The 13,659-nt window shown below is 38.7% G+C and overlaps 1 protein-coding gene across 2 annotated transcripts in view; it reads left to right on the top strand.

The window, feature by feature from the left end:
* Positions 1-13,659, top strand: part of kmt2a (lysine (K)-specific methyltransferase 2A) — a 161,553-nt gene that overhangs the window by 50,293 nt on the left and 97,601 nt on the right. For both annotated transcript variants that reach the window (XM_073029965.1, XM_073029966.1), the window contains exon 5: positions 9,226-9,451. In XM_073029965.1, coding sequence (XP_072886066.1) covers positions 9,226-9,451 — 226 coding nt within the window. The remainder of the gene's footprint in view (positions 1-9,225; positions 9,452-13,659) is intronic.

Raw genomic sequence — 13,659 nt, forward strand, 5'->3', positions numbered from 1 at the left:
TGTTACCATCAGGTAGGAGATACAGAAGCCTGAAGGCACACACTAAGTGATTCAGGAACAGTTTCTTCCCCTCTGCCATCCGATTCCTAAATGGACATTGATCCTTTGGACACTACCTCACTTTTGCAAAAAAAAATAGTATTTCTGTTTTTTGTATGTTTTTAATCTATTCAATATACGTACACTGTATTTGTACTTTATTATTAGTTTTATTATTTTTTTCTCTTCTATATTATATATTGCATTGAACTGCTGCTGCTAAGTTAACAAATTTCACGTCACGTGCCAGTGATAATAAACCTGATTCTGATTCATCCAGATAATCTAAACAAGTGACATTATCTGGAGAAAGCCATTTGCACATATTTTGTTCTGTGAAATATTCACTGAATTTAGGCTATACATTAATTGTCTGTGATGCTATTCAACTGGTGTTGAAGTGCTATTTCCAGGGCATGGTTTAGTTTAAACCAATGAAGATAGGCACTTCAGAAAATATATAACTGTTCAAATAGTACACAAATTAATTGTAGAAAAATGCCAACATTGTGATTGTCATTTTCAGGAAGTCACTTAAAGTTTGTATTAGTTTAATTATTTAATGTACTTTTATATAAAGCCATAGTTTTACTTGCTTGGAAAAGCAGTTGTTCTTCTTCCTTTATAATTTATCTCCATAATGTTATGATAGCTTTACTGAATCACATTGTGTTAGTTGTGAATGGTAGCCAGTGCTTAATTTGTTGAATGATAGATATATTTGAACTTGGACTGTTTTTAAGATTTATCACTCCACTGTAGAGTGGAGGGCATGCAGTATTTGCTCCAAAAATTTGACAGTAGTGAATGAGAATGCGGAAGCATGCAGAAGTTAGTGCCCGCAATTTGGTTAAAAACTATAGTTTATTTGTGAGCTGGGAATAGTTTTGTAGTTACTGTTTCAGCCAGGTGGAAGTGTTCACAAGGTCTGACTGAAATTTGATAGCTATTCCTGGAAGCTTATGTACATGTCTGGATGCAGTTGTCTTCCAGTAGTTTACAATTCAAATATTTGAGATGCTGGACTCTTAAATATTTAAACTGATTTTACCAAGCTCTTGGAATGTTTTGTAAGCCCGGTTGAGCGTTCCCTTCATGTACTGTAGTTAAGAAATGCTGTGAGTCTGCTTTCTCCACAGCATTGCTTTGGATAAGGCCTCAATTATAAACACCTATTTATACTCCAACCCTAGTGTTGTTTTAATTGAGCACTGCTAAACTGGGTTTGAAAATGAGCTAATTTACCATTGGGATGATTGGACATATGCCTCAGCTGGATGTATTGTTTCAAATACAACTTTGAAACTATGTCTGTCTGCATTTTATCCTTATTCCAAGTTTTGTGGCAAATGTAAACAGTTTAGTGTATTGATATTTTCTCTTAACCTCAGTCAGGATGCACAACTGCTCCTCCTTCACCATCATACTCAATGCAGTGCCCCCTAGGGCTGTGTGCTGAGCCAATTACTATACACTCTGCTCACACATGACTGCATGGCTAAACACCAGAGCACTCACATCAAGTTCACTGATGACCGAACAATGATGAGATGGTTTAATAGATAGAAGAGCTCAAGGCCTGATGCCAGGCAAATGACCTCTCCCTTAATGTCAGCAAGACAAAGGAGATGACTGTCAACTTCAGGAAAACTCGCATCACTCACACTCCCCCTTTATGTCGGTGGCAGAGCAGTGGAATCTGCAAGCCTTTTCAAACTCCTGGGAGTGCACATCACACACAACCTGTCATGGTCTCAGAACACATCCTACACAGTCAAGAAAGCTCAACAATGCCTTTACTTTCTGAGAAGGCTGAAGAGAGCTTGATTTATACGTCCATATTCACATGACTCTACAGATGTGCAGTAAAGAGCATCTTGACAAGCTACGTCACTGCGCGGTACGGAAACTGCACTGTGGTGGACAGGAAGGCTCTACAACAGATAATCAAAACTGTCCAACGCACCTCTGGCACCAGCCTACCCAGCATCAATGATATGTATACAGAAAGGTGCTGGAAAAAGACCAACAATATGAAAGGTCCCACTCACCCTGCTCATGGACTCTTTGTCCCACTCCCATCAGGGAGGGGGCTACTTACCACTAGACTCAAAAACACTTACTTTCCCCAAGCAGTACGACGGATCAGCCCCTCCACCTGCTAACTCCACCACTACTTTATTATTTTCTATCAGTCACCTGTTGTACAGCCTAACTTCACAATCTATGTATAAAGTCTTCTTATGAAGTTAAATCTAGCAACATAGGTGACAATAGGGCTTTGCTTCCAGATGAGCTCAATGCCTTCTATGCTTGCTTTAATTGTCAAAGCACGAGGGAACCATCGTGGACTCCCACTGCCCCCAATGATCCTGTGATTTCAGTCTCTGGGGCTGACGTGTGAGCAGCATTCAGAAGGGTGAGCCCACAGAAAGTATTTGGCCCCAGACGGATTAACTAGCCATGTACTGAAGACCTATGCTAATCAACTGCTGGAGAGTTCACTGAGATCTTAACCTCTAGCTTCAGCAGTCTGAGGTACCCACCTGCTTCAAGCAGGCTTCAATTGTACATGTGCCTAAGAAGAATGTAACCTGCCTCAATGACTATCGTCCAGTAGCACTTGTATCCATAGTGATGAATTGTTTTGCAAGGTTGGTGATGAAACATATCAACTCCTGCTTGGGAAGTGACTTGGATCTGCTCCAATTTGCCTACCGGAACAACAGGTCCACAGCAGATGCTATCTTGTTGGCTTTTCACTCAACCCTGGAACATCTGGATAGCAAAGATGCATATAACGGGATGTTCTTTATTGACAACCATCATCCCCTCAAAACTAATCAATAAGGTTAAAGGCCTTGGCCTCAATACTCCTTGTGCAATTAGATCCTTGATATCCTCATTTGCAGACCCCAGTCTGTTTGGATTGGGAATATCTCCTCCATGATCTCCATCAGCACAGGTGCACCCACAAGGCTATGTACTTAGCTCCCTGCTCTACTCGCGAGGCACAGCTCCAATGCCACATTCAAGTTTGCTGATGGTACCATTATTTTTAGGTTGAATCAAAAGTGACAAAGCATATAAGAGGGCAAGACCAAGGAGCTGATTATTGACTTCAGGAGATGGAAACCAGAGGTTCATGAGCCAGTCATCAGCAGACTGTAAGAGGTGGAGAGGATCAGCAACTTTAAATTCCTTGGTGTTATATTTTGGAGGACCCATCCTGGGTCCAGCATACCAGTGTAATTACTGCAGCGCTTCTACTTATTTAGGAGTTTGCCAAGATTTGGCATGACATCTAAAAGTTTGACAAACTTCTTATAGATGTGCAGTGGAGAGTATAGTGACTGGAAACATCACAGCCTAGTATAGAAATACTAGTACCATTGAATGGAAAATCCTACAAAAAGTAGTGCATATGGCCCAGTCTATCACAGGTTACCTCCCCCCCCCCCCCCCCCACCACCACCATTGAGCACATCTACAGAAATAGTTGATGCAGGAAAGTAGCATCCATCTTCAGGGACCCCCACCACCCAGGCCAAGCTCTCTTCTCACTGCTGCCATCAGGAAGGAAGTATAAGAGCCTCAGGTACCACACCACCAGGTTCAGGAACAGTTATTACCCCTCAATCATCAGGCTCCGGAACCAAAGGAGCTAACTTTCATAGTCGGTTTCATTGATTCCGTTATGACTATTGTTCTATTATGGATCTGTTGAGTATGCCTGCAAGGAAATGGATCTCAGGGTTGTTATATGGTGACATGTACTTTGAACTTTGTATCACCTATTTATTGTGTGTTTTTATTATTCTGTTTTTTTTTTTGCACCGCATCAGGTCTGGAGTAACAGTTATTTTGTTCTTTACACTTGTGTACAGGAAATGACATGAAACTATCTTGAATCTTGAAAGTGATTTAGCAGAATTCAAAGAGTGAAGGGAACAGTGATTTGTGTTTAATTATGCAGTACAGTCGGCCCTCCTTATCCGCGAGTTCTGCATCTTCAAGTTCAACCAACCGTGAATTGAGAAAACCTGGAAGTGCTCTTCTAGCTCTTGTCGTTCGAGGATGTTCACACTTTTTTTCCTTGTCATTATTCCCTAAACAATGCAGTATAACAACTATTTTACATAGCATTTACATTATATTAGGTATTATAAGTAACCTGGAGATGATTTGAAGTATACGGGAGGTTGTGCGTGGGTTATTGTGGATTGGGATCGAAAAAAATCGGAAGTTCTCTTACTAATGTAAGTTGGAACAGGTACATCCGGTATTATTTAGCGTTAGTTAGTCAAACATTTGTCGTAGCATATAGTATATATTTTACCTTTCTATGCATATAAAACGCTTAAGAACATATGTTTCAGTGCCAGGAGGATCAAAAACCCAAAACCCTAAAACCCAATAATTAAACCACTGTGTTGCTTAGTAATAATTGTAGCTTTCATCGGGGCAGGGCCTTCCTGACTTTATCCTTTAAAATTGTTCCGATTGTTGACCGACGTAGCTTAACGCTTTTCCAATGACTGATGGCATTTCAGTTCTTTCTGATCGCTTTATTATTTCCACTTTATTTTCGATCGTGATTATTTTTGTGAACAGAAACACTGTGGATTAAGAGCTGCACTGCCGGGTCTTAATGTCCACTACACTGAGACAGGTTAAATAAGGTCTGGGGTTCCGCTGGGTCCTAAGGTCCACCGGATTGAGAGAGGTTGCAGAAGGGTCTTGAGCATCCGCGTTTTTTGGTATTCGCGAGGGGTCCCGGAACCAATCCCTCGCGGATAAGGAGGGACGACTGTACCTGGTCTGGGAGAATTTGCATGGGCTGTTCCAATTCAACTGTTATCCCAATCATAGAGTACAAATTAGAACAAAAAATGTTCAGTATAATCAACTTTCTGAAATTGAGAACAGTACCTGACTACTGCTCTGTTTTATGTTTAGTGGATTTGACCGAGAATGAAGTTCTTTGGCTATGTGTTTTATATTGTAATTGCTTAAACATTACAGATAAACATTTTGGCTAAATCACTCCAGACAGAAAATGTAAATTGTGTTAAATTATTCCTGCTTTGAGCTTTCACTTGTTAAGGGAAGTTCAGATAGGTCACTCTGTAAAAAGAGGATTGTGCTAGTGTAAATGAGTAACTACTAAAAAAACTCTATAAGTAAAGAATTGTCTTGTCTCTCAGAGTAGGCTAGTATGTAGAGTCTTTATTTCCTTTGGTGACTTGAATTCCTTACAATGGAAAACTATAATGCCAACAAGCCTGGACTTGCTCAACATGATATCAGTCTATTATAATATGTCAATCTAAAAGCAATTAGCCGTAAGTGTATTCTTTTTTTTCCATTAAGTAAAAATACGCAGAAGTGCCAGGTCATTTCTGTGGATGAGGTGTGATCTTTGTGATAGCAAAAATAATTGGCTGTTATAACCTGGTTAAACCAAAGGCATAGTCTGTTCTTTTGTGATGCATTATCATTGCATTAATATTTTGTATGGTGATTTTTTTTTCAGTTGACTAATGATGATGAGTCCATCTTGAGTTTTTTAATTTCATATATATTTGAGTGATGTTATTTCAAAAGACAGTGTAAGGATTATAGCTTTAAGTATCTATCTGCATTATGAAATACAAATAGTCCTTGCTTGATTTGAGCACTTGAATTTTAAAGTTTTTTTCTTTCTGACTCCATTCAAGGATGTTTTTTAATTATTGCTTGACAAAATTGATTAATGAGCAATTTTCTGTTGCTGCAAGGCGGGGGTGTTCTGTGATTTTGATTTCATGTATCGACCCCCTGCCACTTTTTGGTCCCAGTGATTATACCTCACTTTAAGAAGGTAGAGGATGCAGTCATTTATGCTTTATTCAAAGTCTCACTCAAGTCAAAGTAAACCCACTTTACAGTCTGTCTGGAAGTGTGTTCCAGAAATGATCTGCTAATCTGATGGCTTGTTTGTTTTCTTTTACTGACGCAGGAGTTTGGTTCCTTGGTTTTTTCACAGGCAGTTTCTCACTGTGTCATTGCCTGTAGAATGAATATCCTTTTCTGATCAACTTTGGCAAATATTTTCAAACTTTCCACCGTTATCAGGTGACTGTTTAGCACATCAACAGGCACAGAGCATTAAAAAGCAGGTTGAAAGCAGACCAATGTCTTGTCCAAGCCTGTTCCAACAGTAAGACCATGGCTGATTTAAATCTTGGACTCAGCACCACTTTTTTTCCCTTACCTCTCTCGATTGTTGTTGGCTCCTTTGTATTTTAAATGTTTGTCATTATCTTCCTTGAACATATCCAATGACTCCATCTCCACTTGTATAGAGAATTTCGCAGTAATAATCCTATGAGAGAAGTTTCTCTTCATTATTTTTTTAAAATTTGCAGCCTCTTTGAAAAGTTGTTTTAGATGTGCCCACTAGGGGAAGCATCCTGTTAGTTCTCCTTAAAATCTAATGTGATTCAGGAAGATTTTCATTGAGTTTAAATTTTTAAACTCCATAAAGTTTGGGTTCAGTCTGCACAACCTGTCTTTGCATGGCAGCTTTTGATTCCAGGAATCAGCCAAGTGACCCTTCTCTGCACTGTACATGCTTTCTTAAACTAGCAACCAAAACTGTGTGTAGTACCAGATGTAGCTTGTGTTCTGCAGTTATTTTCTACTTGGCACCTTTAGAAGTGTCTTCTGGAAATCAAAACACACTGTATTTACCCGCCCTGCTACTGCTTTAACATGCCCTATTTCTCGCAGCTTCAAAGGACTCTAGCAAACTTGCCAAATGTTTGTATAACTTTGTTGACACAGCTGGATTGTCTTATAATTTTTTATATGATCAGCTGTTTCTTTTTCTCAATGGATTCCAGCATTTTCCCGTAGCCGCTGACATTCCCCATTCCCCCTATACTTTCTTCCAGTCACCTTAAAATTATGTACCTTCATATTAGCTATTTTCACCTTCGGAAATATTCTCTGGCTGTCCACTCAATCTATGCCTCTTATCATCTTGTACACTTCTATCTATCAAGTCAGCTCGCATCCTCCTACGCTTCAAAGAGAAAAGCCCTAGCTTGCTTAACCTGTCTTCATAAGGCATGCTCTCCAATCTAGGCAGCATCCTGGTAAGTCTTCTCCGCACCCTTTCTAAAACTTCCTATCCTTCCTATAATGAGGCAACTACAAATGAACGCAGTATTCCAAATGTGGTCTAACCATTGTTTTATAGCGCTGCAACATTATCTTGCGGCTCTTGAACTCAGTACTGGATTATTGAAGGCTAACACACTTTATTAACCACCCTACCAACTTGCCTGACAACTTTGTAGGATATTTGGATATAGGCCCCAAGATCACGCTGTTCCTCCACTCTGCTAAGAATCCTGTCATCCAAGTGTAACTTTCCAAAGTGTATAACTTTACCTGCCTCTGGATTCTCTGGATTGAACTCCACTTGCCAACTTTTCCAATTCCTTTAAGATCTGAGGAAGTGGGCCATTTAGACCAGGTGACTTGTCAGCATTTAGTCCTGTTAATTTGTTTTTTTTAAGTGAAAGATTTTTAGTTCCTCTTTTTTTTGTATTCCTCATGACATAAGAGGTGGCTATTTGGCCCATAGGGTCAGTGCTGGATCTTAGTATTCTTATCAGGTACATTCCCACATTTCACTATCACACATTAATTATCCTCTGAGTTTCCTGCCACCAACCTCACCTTAAAACAATTTAGATCCTATTTCTCCCCCCCCCCCCCAACAAGGCAGCGCTTGAGCAAAGTTTCAGTCAGCTCATTGTTTCCAAGCAATTTAACATATAATGACTTCTGTAGTATTCAATATGAACAAAATGAGAGGGATACTGCTCAATTTGGGATACTTTGTAAAGCACAATATTATTTAAATGTGTGATAATGCACGAGGACAATGGAAGATTTTGATTTCATTGGTATTGTCATTGGATCCAGAGAAATTTGAATCAGAGAACATTTTATTTGAGAGGGTAGTGAGAATGTTGAATAGTTAATGTGATTAAGTGGCAAAGATGAAGCAGAAATAGTAAAAAAAATATTCATATGGGAACTGGGTAGATATTTAGGGAAAGTAACTGAAGGTTTTTAAGGGAAATTAAAGTGTTATATTTTTCCTGCTTGCTTCAGGACCAGCAGCTAAAATTGGATGCTGTCATGTACAGTCCCACCTTCATTTAGAATGTTACTTCTATATGAAGATTGAGTTTGTAAGTGTGCAGATTGTATAGGGAAATGTCACATATTGGGATAGCCAACATGATGAGTGCTCTTAACTTTTTGTCCATCAATGTTTCGGAGTTCTATCCCACTGGGAGTTCAGTTTTCTGTAGTTCTAGTATATTGAATATGGGGGGAGGGGAGGTTATTAGTTCACAATCTAAATAACATCAGGCCAACAAATTTAAAAAAGTATCGCAGAACAGAGACAGGTATGCTTGAATTCCTAAATATTTAGCTGCTGGCATCAAAAGGTATATATTTTGCCTTTGTTTGACTATTTGTACATATCTGAGTCATATATTAGAACTAGTGAGTTAGATATAAATTTTAAAAATAAAGTTCCAATGAGTTAAAAGTAATAAAGTTTTTTTTGTTGTTGATGTAAAAATTCTGACATCTGTAACTTGGTATTTAAGGTGGTGAACATAATGATTTGTGCATGTAACTTCCCCTTGTTAATGCATAAAGGCAAACAAAATTCGTCTCTAGGAATCAACAAATCACCAGAAAATCTGGGGCATAGAAAAAATTGTTCTTATAAAATTTGTGCACAAAATATTATTTGTTTTCAACTCTTATTCTTGACACTTGCTTAGATGACGTTTTGTATTGTGGAAAATCACATTATGGACTTTTTTCCAGGAATGCAACCTCCTTGCAATATGGCAGGTTGCCTGTATTTATTAATTTGTTCACCTGATAATACTTTTATTATAAACACAATATATTTTCATGGTGTATTTTTAGATGTTTGTTTCCCTGTGGAAATTAAAATATTCCCAGGGAATGAATCAGAGTAACAGGATCTCTAATGATATGTTTCTTTGAAATACACTGTTGAAAGACAGAAATTCATTCAATGAGATTTTAACCACTTGTGCCTAAGGAAACAGTCAATATGAAACCATTTCTGTCTTGCAGATAAATCATCAGTAGCTGGGTCAGAAGATGCTGAACCACCAACACCAGTGATTAAACCAGTGGCCAAGCACAAAGTTCCGCAGGAGCCTATTGTTCGAAAAGGGAGGAGGTCACGTAGGTGTGGGCAGTGTCCAGGCTGCCAAGTTCCAGATGACTGTGGCCAGTGTACAAATTGCTTGGATAAGCCCAAATTCGGTGGTCGAAATGTGAAAAAGCAATGCTGCAAGTGAGTAAAGTTTCATATCTGACAATTTGAAAATTAGAGTAGATTAAATATGTTTTACTGAAATGGTAAGACTTACCTGAGAAATATTTTGTGGTTCAAAGTTGACTTGAAGTGTAGAGCCATGCTGCATAAGCAAAACCATGTTGTATCCAATTTGTGTTCTCAGACAGTAAAGGAAACAAATGATCAGTTATATGGTATCAGTTGAGAGGTATTTGTGGTAGAAAATTGAAGATTCTTCAAATAGAACCATGAAATGTTTAGTGCCCAGTTTTAACAAGCATGTTGATCTCAGTATAATAATCAATCTCCAATTTATATGCTGAAGATATTGGTTGAGAAATTTTAAAATCTATTGCTAAAAATTCTTTGTGTGGAAGCAGATTTCCAGATTTTAATCCCTGTTTATTGGGCTTCGCCAATCTTGTTCAGGATGACTAATTGAGAGCTAAATTTTATATTCCAACACTGGTTAGGTTTGGATAAAGTCAATTATGGAGCTTTCCTTTGATCCGAATTTATTGAACTTGGATGAAAATTTTTACATAGATCGCTTGACTTGGCTTGGTGTTAGATTTTACTGTAGTGTATTTTTGCTGAATGGCATGCCAACTTCATCTTGACTATGTGTATAACTAATGGAATAGATGCTGGTATCCACGGTTCCATTCTCAATGATAGTGAAGTTAGGGGGAAAAAAAGGGATGATAGCACAAAAATATATTTTAAAAAGTTTTTTTTGGATGGTTTCGTTGAGCCAACTCAAGAGCAGGTTCTATTAGATATGGTGTTGTAAACGGTGGCAGGACTAATTAATGACTTCATAGTGAAGGTGCCCTTTGATAACAATGATCTTAATATGATTGAATTTTACTTTGAGTGTTCAAGTAAGGGCATTTATGAGGGTATGAAAGCCGAGCTGGCTAAATTGAACTGGCAAATTAGGATAAAGGATAGATCAATTAAGAATCAGAGGCAGATATTTAAGTGGATCTTTCAACATACACAGAGTAGATGCTATGCAACTGGAAAGAATAGTTACATTGAGGAACAACCATCTGTGGTTAACTAATGTTAAAGGAAATACTAAACTTAAAAGTAAAAATAAATTGCACAAAGATGGATGGCAGGTCCATAAGCTCATAAGACATGGGGACAGAATTAGGCCATTCAGCCCATCGAGTCTGCTCTGCCATTCCATCATGGCTGTTCCCGGATCCCACTCAACCGTGCACACCTGCCTTCTTGCCAGCTGATTGGAGAAAATTTGAATAAAAGTAGAAAATGTCTAAAATTAATAAGGAATTAAATAAATTGTTAGAAAGCAAAGCTGAGGACTTAATGTCAAGAAGATATAATTAACGAGTATTTTTGTCAGTCTTTGTTTATATGCAGATTTTTGTGAAATTCTTTTACTGTAAATGCCTGGAAGAAAATGAATTTCAAGGTAGTATATAGTAACATATATGTACTTTGATAATAAATTTACTTTGAAGTTGGCAAGTCATGTTGAAGCTGCATAAAAATTAGTTTGTCATATTCAGATTATTTTGTGCATTTCTAGTTACCACAAGATGGGAAGAATGTAGAGCCATTTGGAGAAGGTGCAGAAAAGGTTTGCTATGAGGTTGCCTAGATTGGAGTCCATTGTCTATAAACCATTGGACAAACGTTATTTGTTTTCTGTAGAATGTTAGAGGCTAAGGGGCAACCTAATAGAAGTATATGTACAATCATGAGATGCATAGATGGAGTAGGTAGTCAAGAATCTTTTTGTCAAATACTATAGGCATGGGCTTAAGTTAAGAGCAGGGAAGTTTAAAGAAGATGTGCAAGGCAAGTCTTTTTACACAGAGATGCTAGGTACATTTAGACAGACCAGCAAGACCATGCGGTGGTAGATAGCATTAGTTTGGATTGCATTATAATCAGTACAGATGCAATAGGCTGAAAGGCCTGTTCCAGGTGCTATGCTATACTGCACCATGTTCTATATTCACTATTTCAAGAGGAGCTCAGCAAAAGTACGAATTGATGAGGAAGTGGTACTGGATCATAGAAGTGTGATAGCTCTTGCTTCAGTTTTCCAAAGTTCCACAGAATTGGAAAAAGTTCTATTAGGTAGGAAAACCGCAGGTACACTTCAGTAAGAGGGAGGCAACGGCACCACATGTTAGTTAGGTTAGCTCCAGTCATAGAAAAAATGTTAGAAGCTAGAATGTTATAGAAGGGCTCAAAGCAAAGGCAAAGATAATTCAGTAAAATCAACATGGTTTTGTTAAAGGGAAGCCATGTTCAGCCACTTTATTCAAGTTCATTGAAGAAATGTTGTAGATAAAAGACGGATAAAGATGGATGTGTTGCACTTCGATTTCCTAAAGGCACTTGATAGATGTTTTGAAGTTTTTCAGAAAACAAAAATTCTGTGTGCATGTGGCAACGTATTGGTGTGGATAGAAGGTTGGTTAATGAACGGGCAACAGAGAAGGGGCAAGAGTTGGCTATTTCTAATTGGGAAGATGTAACAAATGATGTGCTATGGGAATCGGTGCTCGGGCTTCAAATATTTGCAATTTATCTAGATGACTTGAAGTCATCAAATGTGCAGTTGCTAATGTAACCCTCAGGTTCGGCTAGCGGCTTAATCTAGGGGTCGATAGCCTCTGGCCAGGCCAAACTTGAGAAATCTTGTTTGGGTGGATGCTGCGTGATGTGTTCCCTGTTACAAATCAATACCCTGAAATAACAAACAGTACACAATATGCAATTAAATGATTGAGCTTTATATTTTTTAGATTATGAGGACACTTGGCCCTCGTTTATTGTCATTTAGAAATGCATGCATGCATTAAGAAATGATACAATATTCCTCCAGAGTGATATCACAAAAAAACAGGACAAACCAATGACTAACACTAACAAAACCACATAATTATAACATATAGTTACAGCAGTGCAAAGCAATGCCATAATTTGATAAAGAGCAGACCATGGGCATGGTAAAAAAAAAAGTCTCAAGTCCTGATTGACTCCGATAGTCCCCAATCTCAGGCAGCAAAAAGGGAGAAACTCTCCCTGTCATAAACTTCCAGGCACCGACAACTGATGCATTGGAAGCACCCGACCACAGCAGACTCCGAGTCCGTCCGAAAACTTCGAACCTTCGACCAGCCCCTCCGATACAGCCTCCCGAGTGCCTTCGACCTCGTCCCGGCCGCCGAAACAAGCAAAGCCGAGGTCTCGGAGGCCTTCTCCTCCGGAGATTCCGGACCACACAGTAGCAGCGGCAGCGAAGCGAACATTTCAGACGTTTCTCCAGATGTTCCTCCGTGCCCTCACGTCTGTCTCCATCAAATCAGAATTGTGCACGGTACCCTATTTAACAAATAACAGATATCATTCACCGGAGAGCCGCGCGCGCTGCCATCTTCTCCTCCCTCTTGCTGGTAATTTGTAATTTGACTATAGGTTAGTAAAGAAACAAAAAAGAAAAAGAGCTCATTCTCATGAAATACAGGCAGTCCCCAGGTGACGAATGAGTTCCGTTCCTGAGTCTGTCTATAAGTCAGATTTGTACGTAAGTTGGAACAGGTACATCCTGTATTATTTAGCGTCAGTTAGTCAAATGTTTGTCTTAGTATATAGTATATATTTTACCTTTCTATGCATATAAAACACTTACCATATAGTCCGGGGTATAAGCCGACCCAGAGTATAAGCCAACCCCCCATTTTCAAAGTTAAAAAAGTGACTTTTTCATGTTACCTTTGTATAAGCTGACCCCTTTTGTAGAGGTTTTTGATTTAACTGGAAACGATCACAAGATCTCACATGCTGGTAGTCAGCTCTGCCGGATCCAGACCCTGGAAATTTTGTGAACTAGTACCTGCTAAGAAAACAGGCCTACACATTGTAGAGCGTTATAGGCGAATTCTAAATAAATAAATCCAGGAGAGAAATTTTGGATTAGGTTTCCAATGGAAAAGAATCCTCTGAAATGTAACCCCTGTGAAACCATTTAGCGCCCTTCGTAATCTCGTTAAAACATAACATGAGGTGGTGGGATCAGTATGTGTACTCAGTATTATTTGCGCCCACCATGTATAAAAGATTAAAACAAATGCGATATGATGCTGGCTTCAAGCTGAAGGTTGTTGATTTTGCTAAAGGAACGAATAATTCTGCAGCTGCTAAGAAGTTTAGTGTAA

Source organism: Hemitrygon akajei, chromosome 26, assembly GCF_048418815.1.
Source record: "Hemitrygon akajei chromosome 26, sHemAka1.3, whole genome shotgun sequence".
Classification (NCBI taxonomy): Eukaryota; Metazoa; Chordata; class Chondrichthyes; order Myliobatiformes; family Dasyatidae; genus Hemitrygon; species Hemitrygon akajei.